Source organism: Euprymna scolopes, chromosome 26, assembly GCF_053919585.1.
Source record: "Euprymna scolopes isolate OS-2025 chromosome 26, ASM5391958v1, whole genome shotgun sequence".
NCBI classification, from domain to species: domain Eukaryota; kingdom Metazoa; phylum Mollusca; class Cephalopoda; order Sepiida; family Sepiolidae; genus Euprymna; species Euprymna scolopes.
In genome coordinates, this window is record NC_136507.1 from 105,296,215 (window position 1) to 105,317,725 (window position 21,511).

Below are 21,511 nucleotides of genomic sequence, written 5' to 3' on the forward strand. Positions count from 1 at the left end.
ATGAAAGCAATATACAAATCAAAATTTTATATGGACACATATGAAAGGAATATACAAATCAAAATTTTATATAGATACATACGACAGGAATATACAAATCAAAATTTTATATAGATACATATGAAAGGAATATACAAATCAAAATTTTATATAGACACATATGAAAGGAATATACAAATCAAAATTTTATATAGATACATATGAAAGGAATATACAAATCAAAATTTTATATAGACACATATGAAAGCAATATACAAATCAAAATTTTATATAGACACATATGAAAGGAATATACAAATCCAAATTTTATATAGATACATACGACAGGAATATACAAATCAAAATTTTATATAGATACATATGAAAGCAATATACAAATCAAAATTTTATATAGACACATATGAAAGGAATATACAAATCAAAATTTTATATAGATACATATGAAAGGAATATACAAATCAAAATTTTATATAGACACATATGAAAGGAATATACAAATCAAAATTTTATATAGATACATATGAAAGGAATATACAAATCAAAATTTTATATAGACACATATGAAAGGAATATACAAATCAAAATTTTATATAGGCACATATGAAAGGAATATACGAATCAAAATTTTATATAGACACATATGAAAGCAATATACAAATCAAAATTTTATATAGGTACATATGAAAGGAATATACAAATTAAAATTTTATATAGACACATATGAAAGGAATATACAAATCAAAATTTTATATAGATACATATGAAAGGAATATACAAATCAAAATTTTATATAGACACATATGAAAGGAATATACAAATCAAAATTTTATATAGACAAATATTAAAGGAATATACAAATCTAAATTTTTCATAGATACATATGAAAGGAATATACAAATCAAAATTTTATATAGGTACATATGAAAGGAATATACAAATCAAAATTTTATATGGATACATACGAAAGGAATATACAAATCAAAATTTTATATGGATACATAGAAAAGGAATATACAAATCAAAATTTTATATAGACACATAGAAAAGGAATATACAAATCCAAATTTTATATAGATACATACGAAAGGACTATACAAATCAAAATTTTATATAGGTACATATGAAAGGAATATACAAATAAAAGTTTTATATAGACACATATGAAAGGAATATACAAATCAAAATTTTATATAGACACATAGAAAAGGAATATACAAATCAAAATTTTATATAGACACATATGAAAGGAATATACAAATCAAAAGTGTATATGGATACATACGAAAGGAATATACAAATCAAAATTTTATATAGATACATAGAAAAGGAATATACAAATCCAAATTTTATATAGACACATATGAAAGGAATATACAAATCCAAATTTTATATAGACACATACGAAAGGAATATACAAATCAAAATTTTATATAGACACATATGAAAGGAATATACAAATCAAAATTTTATATAGACACATATGAAAGGAATATACAAATCAAAATTTTATATAGATACATATGAAAGGAATATACAAATCAAAATTTTATATAGACACATATGAAAGCAATATACAAATCAAAATTTTATATAGACACATATGAAAGCAATATACAAATCAAAATTTTATATAGACACATATGAAAGGAATATACAAATCCAAATTTTATATAGATACATACGACAGGAATATACAAATTAAAATTTTATATAGATACATATGAAAGCAATATACAAATCAAAATTTTATATAGACACATATGAAAGGAATATACAAATCAAAATTTTATATAGATACATATGAAAGGAATATACAAATCAAAATTTTATATAGACACATATGAAAGGAATATACAAATCAAAATTTTATATAGATACATATGAAAGGAATATACAAATCAAAATTTTATATAGACACATATGAAAGGAATATACAAATCAAAATTTTATATAGGCACATATGAAAGGAATATACGAATCAAAATTTTATATAGACACATATGAAAGCAATATACAAATCAAAATTTTATATAGGTACATATGAAAGGAATATACAAATCAAAATTTTATATAGACACATATGAAAGGAATATACAAATCAAAATTTTATATAGATACATATGAAAGGAATATACAAATCAAAATTTTATATAGACACATATGAAAGGAATATACAAATCAAAATTTTATATAGACAAATATTAAAGGAATATACAAATCAAAATTTTACATAGATACATATGAAAGGAATATACAAATCAAAATTTTATATAGGTACATATGAAAGGAATATACAAATCAAAATTTTATATGGATACATACGAAAGGAATATACAAATCAAAATTTTATATGGATACATAGAAAAGGAATATACAAATCAAAATTTTATATAGACACATAGAAAAGGAATATACAAATCCAAATTTTATATAGATACATACGAAAGGACTATACAAATCAAAATTTTGTATAGGTACATATGAAAGGAATATACAAATAAAAGTTTTATATAGACACATATGAAAGGAATATACAAATCAAAATTTTATATAGACACATAGAAAAGGAATATACAAATCAAAATTTTATATAGACACATATGAAAGGAATATACAAATCAAAAGTTTATATGGATACATACGAAAGGAATATACAAATCAAAATTTTATATAGATACATAGAAAAGGAATATACAAATCCAAATTTTATATAGACACATATGAAAGGAATATACAAATCCAAATTTTATATAGACACATACGAAAGGAATATACAAATCAAAATTTTATATAGACACATATGAAAGGAATATACAAATCCAAATTTTATATAGATACATATGAAAGGAATATACAAATCAAAATTTTATATAGACACATATGAAAGGAATATACAAATCCAAATTTTATATAGACACATATGAAAGGAATATACAAATCCAAATTTTATATAGATACGTACGAAAGGAATATACAAATCAAAATTTTATATAGGTACATACGAAAGCAATATACAAATCAAAATTTTATATAGACACATATGAAAGGAATATACAAATCCAAATTTTATATAGATACATATGAAAGGAATATACAAATCCAAATTTTATATAGACACATATGAAAGGAATATACAAATCCAAATTTTATATAGACACATATGAAAGGAATATACAAATCAAAATTTTATATAGACACATATGAAAGGAATATACAAATCAAAATTTTATATAGATACATACGAAAGAAATATACAAATAAAAATTTTATATAGACACATATGAAAGGAATATACAAATCACAATTTTATATAGATACATACAAAAGGAATATACAAATCAAAATTTTATATAGACACATAGAAAAGGAATATACAAATCAAAATTTTATATAGACACATATGAAAGGAATATACAAATCAAAATTTTATATAGATACATATGAAAGGAATATACAAATCAAAATTTTATATAGATACATATGAAAGGAATATACAAATCAAAATTTTATATAGATACATATGAAAGGAATATACAAATCAAAATTTTATATAGATACATATGAAAGGAATATACAAATCAAAATTTTATATGGATAGATACAAAAGGAATATACAAATCAAAATTTTATATAGACACATGAAAGCAATATACAAATCAAAATTTTATATAGATACATACGAAAGGAATATACAAATCAAAATTTTATATAGACACATATGAAAGGAATATACAAATCACAATTTTATATAGACACATATGAAAGGAATATACAAATCAAAATTTTATATAGACACATATGAAAGGAATATACAAATCCAAATTTTATATAGACACATATGAAAGGAATATACAAATCAAAATTTTATATAGATACATACGAAAGAAATATACAAATAAAAATTTTATATAGACACATATGAAAGGAATATACAAATCACAATTTTATATAGATACATACAAAAGGAATATACAAATCAAAATTTTATATAGACACATAGAAAAGGAATATACAAATAAAAATTTTATATAGACACATATGAAAGGAATATACAAATCCAAATTTTATATAGATACATATGAAAGGAATATACAAATCAAAATTTTATATAGATACATATGAAAGGAATATACAAATCACAATTTTATATAGACACATGAAAGCAATATACAAATCAAAATTTTATATAGATACATATGAAAGGAATATACAAATCAAAATTTTATATAGACACATATGAAAGCAATATACAAATCAAAATTTTATATAGACACATATGAAAGGAATATACAAATCAAAATTTTATATGGATAGATACAAAAGGAATATACAAATCAAAATTTTATATAGACACATGAAAGCAATATACAAATCAAAATTTTATATAGATACATACGAAAGGAATATACAAATCAAAATTTTATATAGACACATATGAAAGGAATATACAAATCACAATTTTATATAGACACATATGAAAGGAATATACAAATCAAAATTTTATATAGACACATATGAAAGGAATATACAAATCAAAATTTTATATAGACACATATGAAAGGAATATACAAATCAAAAGTTTATATAGACACATATGAAAGGAATATACAAATCAAAATTTTATATAGACAAATATGAAAGGAATATACAAATAAAAATTTTATATAGGTACATATGAAAGGAATATACAAATAAAAATTTTATATAGACACATATGAAAGGAATATACAAATAAAAATTTTATATAGACACATATGAAAGGAATATACAAATAAAAATTTTATATAGACACATATGAAAGGAATATACAAATAAAAATTTGATATAGACACATATGAAAGGAATATACAAATAAAAATTTTATATAGGTACATATGAAAGGAATATACAAATCAAAATTTTATATAGACACATATGAAAGGAATATACAAATAAAAATTTTATATAGACACATATGAAAGGAATATACAAATCCAAATTTTATATAGACAAATATGAAAGGAATATACAAATAAAATTTTTATATAGGTACATATGAAAGGAATATACAAATCAAAATTTTATATAGACAAATATGAAAGCAATATACAAATCAAAATTTTATATAGACACATATGAAAGGAATATACAAATCCAAATTTTATATAGATACATTTGAAAGGAATATACAAATCAAAATTTTATATAGACACATATGAAAGGAATATACAAATCCAAATTTTATATAGACAAATATGAAAGCAATATACAAATAAACATTTTATATAGACACATATGAAAGCAATATACAAATAAAAATTTTATATAGACACATATGAAAGGAATATACAAATCCAAATTTTATATAGACAAATATGAAAGCAATATACAAATAAAAATTTTATATAGACACATATGAAAGCAATATACAAATCAAAATTTTATATAGACACATATGAAAGGAATATACAAATCAAAATTTTATATAGACACATATGAAAGGAAAGACAAATAAAAATTTTATATAGATACATATGAAAGGAATATACAAATCAAAATTTTATATAGACACATATGAAAGGAATATACAAATCAAAATTTTATATAGACACATATGAAAGGAATATACAAATCAAAATTTTATATAGACACATATGAAAGGAATATACAAATCCAAATGTTATATAGACACATATGAAAGGAATATACAAATCCAAATTTTATATAGACACATATGAAAGGAATATACAAATAAAAATTTTATATAGACACATATGAAAGGAATATACAAATAAAAATTTTATATAGACAAATATGAAAGGAATATACAAATAAAAATTTTATATAGGTACATATGAAAGGAATATACAAATAAAAATTTTATATAGACACATATGAAAGGAATATACAAATAAAAATTTTATATAGACACATATGAAAGGAATATACAAATAAAAATTTTATATAGACACATATGAAAGGAATATACAAATAAAAATTTTATATAGGTACATATGAAAGGAATATACCAATCAAAATTTTATATAGACACATATGAAAGGAATATACAAATCAAAATTTTATATAGACACATATGAAAGGAATATACAAATCCAAATTTTATATAGACAAATATGAAAGGAATATACAAATAAAATTTTTATATAGGTACATATGAAAGGAATATACAAATCAAAATTTTATATAGACAAATATGAAAGCAATATACAAATCAAAATTTTATATAGACACATATGAAAGGAATATACAAATCCAAATTTTATATAGATACATATGAAAGGAATATACAAATCAAAATTTTATATAGACACATATGAAAGGAATATAGAAATCAAAATTTTATATAGACACATATGAAAGGAATATACAAATCCAAATTTTATATAGACACATATGAAAGGAATATACAAATCAAAATTTTATATAGACACATATGAAAGGAATATACAAATCCAAATTTTATATAGACACATATGAAAGGAATATACAAATAAAAATTTTAAATAAAAATTTTATATAGGTACATATGAAAGGAATATACAAATAAAAATTTTATATAGACACATATGAAAGGAATATACATATAAAAATTTTATATAGACACATATGAAAGGAATATACAAATAAAAATTTTATATAGACACATATGAAAGGAATATACAAATAAAAATTTTATATAGGTACATATGAAAGGAATATACCAATCAAAATTTTATATAGACACATATGAAAGGAATATACAAATAAAAATTTTATATAGACACATATGAAAGGAATATACAAATCCAAATTTTATACAGACAAATATGAAAGGAATATACAAATAAAATTTTTATATAGGTACATATGAAAGGAATATACAAATCAAAATTTTATATAGACAAATATGAAAGCAATATACAAATCAAAATTTTATATAGACACATATGAAAGGAATATACAAATCCAAATTTTATATAGATACATGTGAAAGGAATATACAAATCAAAATTTTATATAGACACATATGAAAGGAATATACAAATCCAAATTTTATATAGACAAATATGAAAGCAATATACAAATAAAAATTTTATATAGACACATATGAAAGCAATATACAAATAAAAATTTTATATAGACACATATGAAAGGAATATACAAATCCAAATTTTATATAGACAAATATGAAAGCAATATACAAATAAAAATTTTATATAGACACATATGAAAGCAATATACAAATCAAAATTTTATATAGACACATATGAAAGGAATATACAAATCAAAATTTTATATAGACACATATGAAAGGAAAGACAAATAAAAATTTTATATAGATACATATGAAAGGAATATACAAATAAAAATTTTATATAGACACATATGAAAGGAATATACAAATCAAAATTTTATATAGACACATATGAAAGGAATATACAAATCAAAATTTTATATAGATACATATGAAAGCAATATACAAATCAAAATTTTATATAGACACATATGAAAGGAATATACAAATCCAAATTTTATATAGACACATATGAAAGGAATATACAAATCAAAATTTTATATAGACACATATGAAAGGAATATACAAATCAAAATTTTATATAGACACATATGAAAGGAATATACAAATCAAAATTTTATATAGATACATACGAAAGGAATATACAAATCAAAATTTTATATAGACACATATGAAAGGAATATACAAATCAAAATTTTATATAGATACATACGAAAGGAATATACAAATCAAAATTTTATATAGACACATATGAAAGGAATATACAAATCAAAATTTTATATAGACACATATGAAAGGAATATACAAATCAAAATTTTATATAGATACATATGAAAGGAATATACAAATCCAAATTTTATATAGATACATATGAAAGGAATATACAAATCAAAATTTTATATAGACACATATGAAAGGAATATACAAATCAAAATTTTATATAGACACATATGAAAGGAATATACAAATCAAAATTTTATATAGATACATATGAAAGCAATATACAAATAAAAATTTTATATAGACACATATGAAAGCAATATACAAATAAAAATTTTATATAGACACATATGAAAGCAATATACAGATCAAAATTTTATATAGACACATATGAAAGGAATATACAAATCAAAATTTTATATAGATACATATGAAAGTAATATACAAACCAAACCTTTATATAGACACATATTAAAGGAATATACATATCAAAATTTTATATAGATACATACGAAAGGAATATAAAAATCATTTTTCTTGAATATTTCAACGGATCCCTCAAAATATCCTAGTGATTTTTTGTCCAATTTTTTAAATCAATTTATTAACATGTTTTATACTGCTGCTATTTTAGTCTTTGATTAAAGAATTTCTTCTGAAATTTCTGTTAGAGAAACTATCCAATTGTGTGGTCGATTTAGATCTTGAAATCTTTTTTTCTCAATTACGAATTATGCAACAAAAGATGTTAAGTTGCAGTGTTAGAAATCTCCTTAGTTATTTTGAAAGTATTGATTATAGTCAACTAACATACTTCCTGACTATTGAAATAAAATATAAGAAAAATATACAATAAAAATTATCAAAATTATACAGATAAAAATAATGCAATTGTTCATTTTTTGCACTTTTAATAACAAAATTAAAATAAAAGCTTTTATTTTATTTGAAATTTTATGAGAAATATGTTTATGAAATTATAAAAATATTTTTTTTTTTAAGTTTTAAAAATAATTTTTTTTTTTGTTCGAATTTATATGATGAAAATGTTTATGTAAGTATAAAAATAAAATTATTGAAATCAAAATAACAAAATTTCAAACATCTTAAAAAAACATATCCAATATATAATATTCCCAAAATTGTTGGCTTTGATTTTCCATCAGCGCAGGAATTCTTGCAAATGTCTATTGAAACAGACTAATTGTGTTTTTTTTTATCTATATAATTTTATTAATTTTTACTGTATGCTTTTCAATAATGTTCTTTTCTTGTATTTTATTTCAATAAATTGCTTCACAATAGAAAAATTGGAGAATAATAAAAATAAAGGAACTGATTTGCCTTGTCATCACTTTTGGTAGCGCTATGCTAAAAGTTAGGAAGTATGTTAGCTGACTATAACAAAAGTTTCAAATAGACATGCCCCCCCCCTTCCCTCTCCTTCTTCTCACTGAAAAAGTAGTTAAATCTAATGATTTGAAAGGTGACCCAACTTTTGATATACGTTTAATGTTTATCTTTTAAATAGTCTGCTGGTGATGAATTGGAGCATTTAATGACATTAATTCTGGTTTTTATGGGAAGTCCCGACCGCATGCGAAATCCCCATCTGCGTGCATCTCTGGCAGAGACACTTTCGTCACTCATGCCACCCTCAGAAGATCGACAGGGTAGTAACCTGGGAATGCTATCAGTGTAAGTTTCTTTTTTCTTTTCATATTTTGGCTGAATTTTTATTATTCATCTACCGTATAAATATTTTCATGAAAAATTATACTGTCTTTTGTTATTTGCATCTTTCAAACTTTTGTTGTGAGGCTATATTCGCAACGTTTTAGCTGTTTAACTTTACAAGGGTTCAAAACGTTTTTTTTATAAAATATATTCGGATGTTGTCGAAAACAAATGTCAATACTCCCTCTTATAAATATCAAATAGGTTAGGCACTAATGTTTAAAATGCACAATTTTCCTTCAACTAAATGTAAAATAGTGACTTGTTTTCGACTATTTGTATACAATTATTGACAATTGTTATAATTCCTCATTATTAAATAACTCAAAAGGTATTGATAGGTCGTAATGCAGATAAGCCAAATAAGTATTATGAAATACCCCCCCGCCCCACACACTCCCATCCTTTTTAAAATCAAGATTTATCTATATATTGTTTATGTGCAGAAAATGTAAGAACTCTTGTGTCAAGAAAGTATATCAAGATAGCAAATCTACCGAGAGTATTAAGAAGTTTTGTTAGCTTGATGATATAGCATTGGAGCACAGTGTAGAGCAGGTGCTAATGTGATTGCAAGAATTTGGAATGAGTGGAATTAAGTTCAGGAAACTTGTCATTACTAACCAGCAGAGCGTTACTAGTGTTGACTCGGGAAACATTTATCAAGCATGTGTATTCGGTGTATGGATGTGAAACCTGCCAAGTGAGGGTTGATGTGTTACATAAAGAGAAATGTGAAAACCTGAATCTGGAATGTGAATCTTCAAGACAGATTTGATAAGCTGAAAGGAAGGTTAAATCTGGACAATATAGCACAAGAGATTTTGATGGAAGAATAGATGAGTTCTTGTGTTAGTAGATATATAACAGTTGAGCTATTAGGCCCACAGGGAAAGGCCAAAAAAAGAAACGACATGGGAAGGAGTGATGAGAATGATATTAGGAGAAAAGGACATAAAGACCTGGCCAGAGAGAGGTTATTTTGGAAGTCAATTTATAAAAGCTGTCCAACACATATCAGCATGTAAAACCCATAATAAACTAAATAGAAAAATATATAAGAAAAATGGACATAAGAGAGATTTTCTCTGGTCCCAAATTAGAGCCTGTGTTAATGTACAGTGTAACCCGGAAGGGGGGAAAGGACACAGTCTCTTATATCCGGGTTACATTGTATGATGATGATTAGATGTACCCATGACCCGTTGGGTCACAAGTACTACAAGTTTTTATTTTGATTTCATCAGAGAGGGAACAAGAGAAATACATAGAAAGTTAAGAGGTGGGTGACTTGTTAATTGCAAATTATGTCTTGCAGAAACAAATTATGATTAGTTAGAACAAATTATTTTTTTTTTTTCATACATAACTCAATTCCAGAACTAAAATATATTTTTGTATGTATTTATTGTGATTATATATATATATATATATATATATATATATATATAAAAACTTAGAGAAACATTGATTAGCTTCACTTATATTGATTATATGTAAAAATTTGGGACTCATGAGTGGCAATGGGCCTTGTTTGGGGTGAAAATGTAATTAAAAAAAAAAAAAAAAAAATGAGAGAGTGATCCGTGCTGAAATAATAACGTTATTATTTAAAAAGCCATTCTTAACATGGAGAGGGGAGGGTGTTTTGTACCTATTCCATATTTTAACCTTACAGTTGAATAAAAAAACATATCATAAAACTTTAATTAAACGTGGAAATACGATTTAAAAAATAGCGCAGATCACTCTGCATTAGCACCAAAAATTTCTGGTGCAACTATATTATAATAACGAAATTCGAAATTTTTAATATTGAATTTCTAGGCAAACCAATGGTTTCTATTTAATTATCATGTTACAGTAATGAATAGATCCAAAAATTATGAAAAACGATAAGGTAGAAAAAATTTAGTAAAGAAGACATTTTTAGCCGAAAATTAGCAAAAGTAACATTTTTGGCTAAAAAAATAAATACTGAAGAGCTCCAATTAAAAAATAAATACTGAAGAGCTCCAATTAAAAAATAAATACTGAAGAGCTCCAATTAAAAAATAAATAATGAAGAGCTCCAATTAAAAAAATAAATGCTGAAGAGCTCCAATTAAAAAATAAATACTGAAGAGCTCCAATTAAAAAAATAAATACTGAAGAGCTCCAATTAAAAAAAATAAATACTGAAGAGCTCCAATTAAAAAATAAATACTGAAGAGCTCCAATTAAAAAATAAATACTGAAGAGCTCCAATTAAAAAATAAATAATGAAGAGCTCCAATTAAAAAATAAATAATGAAGAGCTCCAATTAAAAAATAAATACTGAAGAGCTCCAATTAAAAAATAAATACTGAATAGCTCCAATTAAAAAAATAAATACTGAATAGCTCCAATTAAAAAAATAAATACTGAAGAGCTCCAATTAAAAAGAATAAATACTGAAGAGCTCCAATTAAAAAATAAATAATGAAGAACTCCAATTAAAAAATAAATAATGAAGAACTCCAATTAAAAAATAAATAATGAAGAGCTCCAATTAAAAAATAAATACTGAAGAGCTCCAATTTAAAAATAAATAATGAAGAGCTCCAATTAAAAAAAATAGATACTGAAGAGCTCCAATTAAAAAAAATAAATACTGAAGAGCTCCAATTAAAAAATACTGAAGAGCTCCAATTAAAAAATAAATAATGAAGAGCTCCAATTAAAAAATAAATACTGAAGAGCTCCAATTAAAAAAATAAATACTGAAGAGCTCCAATTAAAAAAATAAATACTGAAGAGCTCCAATTAAAAAATAAATACTGAAGAGCTCCAATTAAAAAAAATAAATACTGAAGAGCTCCAATTAAAAAAAATAAATACTGAAGAGCTCCAATTAAAAAAAAATAAATACTGGAGATTAAAAATAAAAATGAGTTACTTCCCTTAATATGCCACGTCTTACCAAAGAAATATGACAATTTTGTTTTTTACAATAAAGATCGAAAACTCATGTTTTTATAAAAAATAATGTAATATTTATGTCCTTCTGACATGGCAATCAAGTAGATCTCATTGCTTTTAGTTGAAATTGACACAAAAAAAGTCAGTAGATAACTTTTTTTAAATCGATTGTTTTGTTTTCTGAATTTTGCTATTATAGTGTAGTTGCACCAAATTGGTTAAATAGATTATATGCAAAAGATAATGTTCAACTAACAATCGTGAAATTAAAACATTATTTTCTATTTTTCAAAACAAATACAAGACCATTACAAATGTTTGATAGCATGAAATGTACATAAAAGAATATTCTTACAATTTGAATAGAAAACGATACACACACCACGTTTGTTTGTTCTTGAAAAAGTCTTTTAGATCATAAGAGAAAGAAGGAAAATGCAACCTTGCTTAAATGAAGCAGAAAACTTTGAATTGCAAGGAAATTCCGGAATGGTCAAAATACTACCTATTGGTTGTAACACTATAAGTTGTCTCCCTTGCACTATTCAGTTATGGATTTAACTTTTTTGATTATTAGTATGCTTCATTATCATGTGGGAAATAAAAGTCTTTTCCCTATTTTTTATTCAAACGTATGAAATACAGTACATAAAAACCACTTGTACTCTTAATTACTGACTTGATTTTTTTGTCTCAATATATTACTACTGAGGCTGCAAGAATATCTTAATTAATTTTCATATCTTAAGGATTAAAATTTCTGCGTCATATTCTGATCTAGACATCAAAACAAATGTCCAAATACATATTCTACTTTTAATATTCATTCATCTAAACTATGGCTTCTCAACCTTATTTTGCTTGTGGACCCCCTGATAAATATTTTATCAGCTGTGGACCACATTTGATTTCAGGTCAGTAAAAACTAACGATGAATCAATTTCGCGATTTTCATAAAGCAAAATCCAAATTTTGAAAATTTCAACAGACGCACATTTCCTTGTAATCGACACAAAATAAATAGAAACAAGATTTAAAAAAATGTTTTATAATCATTTTGCATATTTTACGCAAAACGAATGTTTCTTATTCAGCATCCCCCTATATTAAAGAAAACAAAAATAAAGAAAATTGGTATGATGTACACACCCATGATGATACGAAGATATTTATATTCCAAAAATCACGTAAATTGATCAAATAGTTTTTTTTATAAAGAAAATAATTTTTAAGCAGTTAATGTGGATTTGTAAGTATTCAAAACAAGGGAGATAACTTCAAATTGAGAATTTATAAAGCCATTCTTAATATGGAGGGAGGTCATTGAAAAAACTTAAATTCACTGAAAAATGATTGTGTTTATAAAAATAAAACTACTTGATCAATTTGTTTTTGGTGCATAATATTTTTTTTCCATCATGGGTATGTACGTTAGTCAGATTTTTCATCATTTTTGTTTTTTTGTAAGTCGGGGATTATGGAACAAAATTTTCCATAATATTTTATTGATTTATTTAAATGAAATAAAAATGTCTTTCTATTCTGTAGATTTTATGAAGGCAAAGTTTTCCAGAATCATCCGCTAGCAAAACATATAGCAGAGAAACTGTTACATGTCTTTGTTAGTATTGAAATGACCGGCCAAAGTGTTGCGTTTGAACAGAAATTTAATTATCGGAGACCAATGTATGCTGTCCTTGAATATATTTGGGAGATTCCACTCCATCGGAAAGCTATTAAGGTAAGTAATAAATCTTGATAATTATAAAACACTGTGGACCGTCTAACCGCCCTTGGTTGCATCTTGTCTATCAAAAACATTGAAACATTGTCGTCATGAAAACCATTTTGTATTTAATAAAGTTCACACTCATTTCCACAGTCTAACCATATTGAGTAAAAATAAACTTCAGTCTTTGCTTAACTTGTAGACATAGACTATGTTTTGTTGTGTTTTGGTTTCTGTTTCGATTCCAGCTGATGGCACTCAAATCATGTTTTTTTTTTAACTTTTCAAATCACGACTATATATTGGGTACACAATATAAGATGAAATAATTGATGCTATGATAATAAATAGGAAATCTGCATAAATTAAAATGCCATATTAAAGTGTATTTTATGACCGGGCAATACCAGGCGCCCTTGCTAGTATTAAATAAAATTGATTCAGTTATTGTCACATGCCAGTTCTCATTAGATCACCAGAGTTAAAGGATGTTGAGTTTGGGCAGTACTAACATGGAAGGATGATGACACTTTCATAGGGTTCTTCGTAATATTGTAAAGAGATTGTAGACCGAAGACTGCAGATAGAGATTAACCTTTGTTTGCAGTTGTCGACGTTTCTCAATATGAGAAAATATGAATACGCATGCATAACATGTGAAGAAGAAAAAATGATCAATTTTTACACGTGTCCGTTTGATTTCTTTTCTTTTTTTCTTCTTTTTTTTTATTTTTTTTTTATTTTTAGGAATTTTTTATTTTCTAAATTTTTTTAGGAATTTTAAAAATATTATTTTTAGGAATTTTTTATCCTTTTTTTAGGAATTTTTATTTTTACTTTTTTTAGGAATTTTTTATTTTTACTTTTTTTAGAAATTTTTTATTTTTAAAATTTTTTTTAGGAATTTTTTATTTGTTTTTTTTTTTTTTAGGAATTGGCTGTTTATGCAGAAGAAAATATAGAAGCATCCGATGCTCCCCTCTTCCTTCGGTTCATCAACTTGCTCATCAATGACGCTATTTTTCTCTTAGATGAAGCTTTATCGGTAAGTTATTTGATTTTTCTCTGTACTTTTTGAAAAGGGATTAATAAATGATTTAAAAAACCTTTATTGTTATGAAAGAAAAAAAGAGGGCCGACATATTGAAGACTTTGATTAGTTCAGTTGGGTCACATGATAGAACGGACTCATTTGATAGCAGTTGGTGTTTGGGTCACGGTGTCATTACCTCCCACCTCCCACCTCATCACTTGTAAAATTAGTGAAAAGATAAATAAAATATTGTTTCTGAATTTTATTTAGATGATCATTCGTATTGGATTCTTTGCACTAATGTTCTTATTTTGTGTTAAGTATATCTTGTGGCCATGGAAACTATGTTGTATTTAATACATACTAAATGCTTCAAGTGTTGAAATTAAAGTTTTTAAACTGCTGAATACCGTTTCATTCACAAAAAAAAAATTCTGTTGTTCTTTTCTCCGACTGACACACAAATTTACCGTATGTACAAAATGACTCCGAGTGAGCAAAAAATGTTCACACCAATGAAAGAAATACCGTGTCTTAATTTGCATCTGTCACCTTTTCGTTTCCTATCGGTCGGGTTTCAAGTTTGAGTGTCAACACACGTCACCCTTGGCCGCTTGTTTCCATGACTGTTATCACAATGCTGAACTTCGGAATCTTTCTGTTGAATTCTAGAATTTGTACAGAATTTAAAACGACACCCTTTGTATATAATCCATGGGTGTAGCATGCTCTTGTTTCATCAGCCATAAATATCACCTGTACTAAAGATTGGATCTTCAACTTCCATAACTTACAAGTGAATTTTATCAAGTACTTTATCCATGACAGATGAAGTATTTCTACTCGGCCATCACTAATGGAATGAGAGCATGCTACCCTCATTAGTTAAATAAATGGTTTTTGAAATTCTGTGTATGTTGCTGAGTATGACAAGATATACCTGAAGAAGGTCGGTGGTTACATCAACCAAAATGTTGTGCAAAAAACACACAAGATGAGATCAGTAGTCCGAAGAATGCAATAAAAAAAATATGAATTTAATTTTGGATTTTAACGAATGCAGTTCACACGTGAGGTTCAGATAAAAACCATTAGATTTTGCAATGGAATGTTATAATTGTAAAGGACTTTTTTATTTTTATTTATTTCTTAAAGTTAAAATCACGTTGATGTTGTTTTAATTTTGTATTTTTTAATGATGTTAATAATTTCTTTTGTTTTTACTTTTTTCAAACTACAAAAACAATAAAAAATAAATGAAGCAATGGGGCAGGCTCTAGGGTAAAAAAAAAAAAATGAATGTTTTCCAAAACATAAATTTTAGTCTTTGTAATTAGGAATAACTGAACCAATTTTGCATATTTTCATTTTGTTTGAAATGTGTCAATTTCCCTCTCCACTGAAATTGTTTGTGTAAAATAAGTAAATACATATAATCATTCCAGATTTTTGTTTTTTCTTTTGAAATGTAATTTCATCTTGTGAATTGAGTAACGTGCAACTGATTTTTCATATGTGCAACTTGATATGCAAACTGCATTTTTTACTGCATTTGTTGGTGCCAACAGTCATTATTGCGTGAAACCACACGGTTTGCCTTGCGTGTTTTGTCTAAAGTACAAAATGTAAATAGTTCTCCTAAACAAGTGAAACTCGCACAATCCCTGTTATTGGCTTTACAGATGAGTCATGTCACGAATCATTGATGACTTTCTGATAATTAAATATAAGTGGATAAAATTTGCTTACTCACCAGTCTTCTGTGTATGTCTGCTTGACGATTTTCATTTGTAACCTTCCTTTACTTCCGGTGATCTTATTCTTTACACCCCTCATATCTGTTGGTCCTGTTTCATTCTTATCTATGTTCAAAAATCTAAAACTGTTTTATTCATTCCTAGTTTCGTGTGTAACCCAACCCTTGAAGAAAGGCTTTACAAACAAATGTATCTTAAGCTGACCTTTGACAGCTAAATATTTTCGTTTACTAGCCAAATAGAAAAGTTACTAACCAAATGCACATGATTTTTGGAATATATCTTTGTTCCATGGCAAGTACATACATCATAAAGATTTTTTCTGTATTTCTTTTTTAAATAAATGTAATTCTAAATATGCACCAAATTTTATGCTGAGACTTTAACGTATAAACATTCGGATTTCTTCAGATATTTTTTAAACAGCCTTTATAAAAAAAGTATATTGTTCTATTAAACCTTTTATTGTTTAAATAATTGACTTTGCTTGTTTTATAAAAAAAAAGGCTGAAAAGACATTTTTCACTCAGCAATGCACTTTGGAAGATTGTGCGCGAGAAAAACACAATCGCCAAAAAATAATCATTTTATTATTTCTAATCGTCATTTGGAAAAATCACTCATAAATTCGACTATTTAACTTGCAATATAAAGCCCTGTGAAGTAACCTGATTAGAAGGTTACCCCAATTCAAATGATCATGCCAAATATGAGAAACTTGTAGAGGTTAGGGCTACAAGATGATGATGGTAGTGCTGCAACAGGAGACAAGTCGGGGAAGGACAGATGACATGAAAACTGATAATACATTTCTGAATTTTTTTGAGATGAGGATTGATAATTCATATTATTTGGATTATTCGGACTACTATTTTCATTTTGAGTGTTATTTGCACAACATTTTGGTCAATGTAATCTCCAACCTTCATCAAATAGATCTTGTCGAACTTTGGAATCTGCACAGAATTTAAAGCAGAACTGTTTATTTGATCCAGGTTCTTGTTCTGTCAGCCATGACTTAAGAGTCCTAAGTAATTCGCAATTGTATTTTGAGTGTTGCCCGCACTGAGGATTGAACCTTCAATCTCTAGAAAAGTGTAAATTACAACTGAATTTTACCAAGTATGTGGATAAAGTACTTGTGGGCAATACTAGTACAACACTCCAGATGAGAATAGTAATCCAAATAACGCAAATAATACGAGGTAACAGCTTGTCATCCGTAGAGATTGATTGGTGATATGTTGCTTATTGTGCTTCATGACTGCATCTAAAATTGAAATAAAAACTAAACTAAAAATGGTGTCACGTATATAACATAAACTTTGGATGAAGAAATCTAAAGCAAATCTTTTTTTTCAGTTCATGATGCAAATCAAAGAGAAACAGCAGGAGAAAGATTCGGGTTCCTGGGATCAATTGCCGACTGAGCAGCGTCAAGAACGAATGTCTGATTTGCGTCAGATCAGCATGTTGGCTCGTTACCATAACATGATGGCCATTTCCACCATCCATGCGCTCGAACTTTTATCCCGTGAAATCAAATCAATATTCACACATGCGTCCATCGTGACGAGGATCTCGGAAATGTTAAATTACTTCCTCCTACATTTAGTGAGTCATCCGTTTGTTTTTTTGTCTTTGTTGAAAACATTTTATTAATATTATTATGATGGATACTTTTTAAATTGATCTTTAATCTAATGTGTTACACATTTTTAAAAAATTAATCTTTAATTTAATGTGTAACTTTTTTTTTTTAATTAAGGATCAAATTTATATTTTTTATAAAATGTATATAAAATTTCTAAGGTGGATTGATACAGAAGACAATTATCAGAAGTTGTTTTTGCTGTAATTAAATTCAAATTAATTCGGCTACTGTTCTTATCTTGAGTGTTATTTGCACGTTTCAGCTGATGCAATCTCCAACCTTCTTCAGGTATCTCTTGTCAAATGGAACCCTTTATTTAATCCATGGGGTAACTTGTTGTTCTCGTTCTGTCAGCCATGACCAGGTAAATGCCCTAAATAATTTGTAATTATATTCTGAGTATCGCCACACTGAGGATTAAATCTCCAACTTCCAGAAGAGTGTCACAACTAAGTCACTTAGTACTTTATCCATTACGTCACCTTCTGTAAGAATATAATTATGAATTGCTTAAGACTTCTACCCAGTCTTGGCAAAAGTTTGACAAGAATTCGCCTCCAACTCCTACCCCATCGCTGCAATGTTGCATCACTGTGTTTTACAAATATTTTAATAGAATGTGCTCTGATTAACTCCTTGCACTTGTGCCTCCTCGACGTACATATCCCCGACAAACCTGCTTAGCAACAAAATCACACCCCTTCACTGTTGAGGTTCCTAAATGCTAGAAAGTTTTCTACTCTAATAGTTTCTTCCTGAGAACAGGTAGACTTTGGAATTCCCTCCCGGCTACCTGCTTCCTTGATTGTATTGATATGTAGAAGTTTAAATGTAACATAAACCAACATCTTGGTAATCTTTCTCAGGCATGGTCCCAATTCGTAGCCTCTTACGTCCAAGTGGCGATATGCCTTGTTTGGGGTAAGGTGAGTTAAAAAAAAAAGAGAAAAAAAGAGACACCTGAAGAAGATTGGAGGTTACATTGATTGAAACATTGTGGAAATAATATTCAAGATGAGAACAGTAGTTAAAATAATTCAAATAATACAAATAATAAAAATAATTCAAATAATACAAATTCTCAATCCTTATCTCAAAAATTCAGTTGTTTTTGTTGTTGTCATTTCTTATTTTATTTTGTCATCATATTTTGTTTAACGTCTGTTTTTACATGGTATGTGTTGGATGGCTTTTAAAAATTGACTTCCAATTGAAATTGTGTCTGGCCAGTTTATCCCCCTTTCTCTTTGGTTTTCCCCTGAGAACTGACCCTGCTATGTCAACTGTTCAACACTTACTAACCCCAAATCTCTTGTCCCTTTGTTCAATGTGTCTATATTATTGACGTTTCTCTGTTTTGCATACATTGAAGATTTTTCGGTTTTTATGGACCTGTCCAGAGACGAATATTTCAACTAGTAATGTATTTGGTAACTGTCTATGGCAGCACCTCGAAGAGCATTAGTCATCAAAACCTAGCTGATTCTCTTTTCAAATGTGGAGCATGTAGTACACTAGAAGAGGGGGAGGGTGACTTGTTAAAACCAAATTTCTCTTCTTTCACCATCAATGCTTGAATCCATGTTTTGCTCCAGTTGAAATGAATGACTCTCTCCTTGAAGAAACTCATTGTTTAAAGAAGCTCTTGGGACTGATTGTCACTCCAATCTATTGCTAAGGTCACTGGAAAAATGGTTTGGATCATTTTATCGCTCTAGAAAGTATCTGACTTCTTCCTATATAAGAGTCCAATCTGTCCTCAGATGAAATACTGCTACCACATCTATGAAAGTGTCGCACAGAGCACTCGTTCTCTGTGAGGAAATGCAAAATTGACTTCTAAATCGAATGCGTGCATGCAGAGTGATCTCTTCCCCATGACTCTTTTCTCAGAATATACATTCTGCTAATCTTCCTCTGCTCTATCGTTAGTTCCATGGAAAGTTCTTGACTGAGTTCCAGTCTTTAGTTCCTCCTTTCTATCACAACTGCGATAGTCTCATAAGAATGGCTTTCACTAAAATAGAAAACTTGTATCCAACCTGTTGTTAAAGTTGCTGGGAAAATGGCTGGATCATTCTACTGCTTCCGCAGGTACCTCATTCCCAATGCAATCCTCTACCTACATAAGAGTACAGCCCTAGAATGGAGTACTGTTACCACATCTGGGCAGGAGCTGCTTAGTGCGCCCTATCCAGCCGTAATAGACTTCAAAACCGGCTTTGAAAACTAATAGGTAATGCCCTTTTCTCTTTCCTGCAATCTCTTTCCCCACAGAAGGGACGTTGCGAGCATGTCTCTGCTTTATCGTTATTTTCATCGTAAGTACTCGACTGAATTCCAATCTATGCCCCCCCCCCCTGCCAAACTTTCACAAAACACCCACTCGACTAGCTACAACCACTATAAATGATTCCCCCCACTCTCTATCTGTGCCTAAATCTAAATACAGATTCCGTGAACAAAACTTGCTTCCCAGAACTGCTCGTCTGTGGAACACTGTTCTGCTGTCCTGCTTCCCGACTGAATACAACATGGTAGCCTTCAAATCCAATGTAAACAAGTTCTTGTTAAGCCGTCCCCATAAATAATCTAAATTCTACTAAACTTACACCATTAACGATTACTACACTTACCACCTTACATTCATTAACCATTATCCTTGAGTGGCCTTTGGGCTTTGATAAGTGGCGACTCTCAAGTAAAAAAAAAAAAAGTCTGTAATGTTCTAAGATCTTTTTAAAACATTAAGAAAAAAAAGATGCTGGGAGCAAATGTACAGGTATGACTTTTTCTCCACTCCATTGTTATTTCCATGGTAAGTGTTCGACTGAGCTTTAATTTTTGGTTCTACCTTGTAAGATATTTACAGCAAGAACTTGTTTTACTATCACAATTACAAAAACATTTTGTTTTCTCTCCATG

General features: G+C 26.9%; 1 protein-coding gene across 3 annotated transcripts in view; it reads left to right on the plus strand.

Moving 5' to 3' along the window:
- Positions 1-21,511, plus strand: part of LOC145248340 (ubiquitin conjugation factor E4 A-like) — a 120,061-nt gene that overhangs the window by 85,629 nt on the left and 12,921 nt on the right. For 2 of the 3 annotated variants that reach the window (XM_080110254.1, XM_080110256.1), the window contains 4 exons: positions 9,267-9,433; positions 13,962-14,154; positions 15,074-15,187; positions 18,295-18,546. In XM_080110254.1, the coding sequence (XP_079966380.1) occupies positions 9,267-9,433; positions 13,962-14,154; positions 15,074-15,187; positions 18,295-18,546 (726 nt within the window). The remainder of the gene's footprint in view (positions 1-9,266; positions 9,434-13,961; positions 14,155-15,073; positions 15,188-18,294; positions 18,547-21,511) is intronic. The other variant, XM_080110255.1, reaches the window with a different exon arrangement.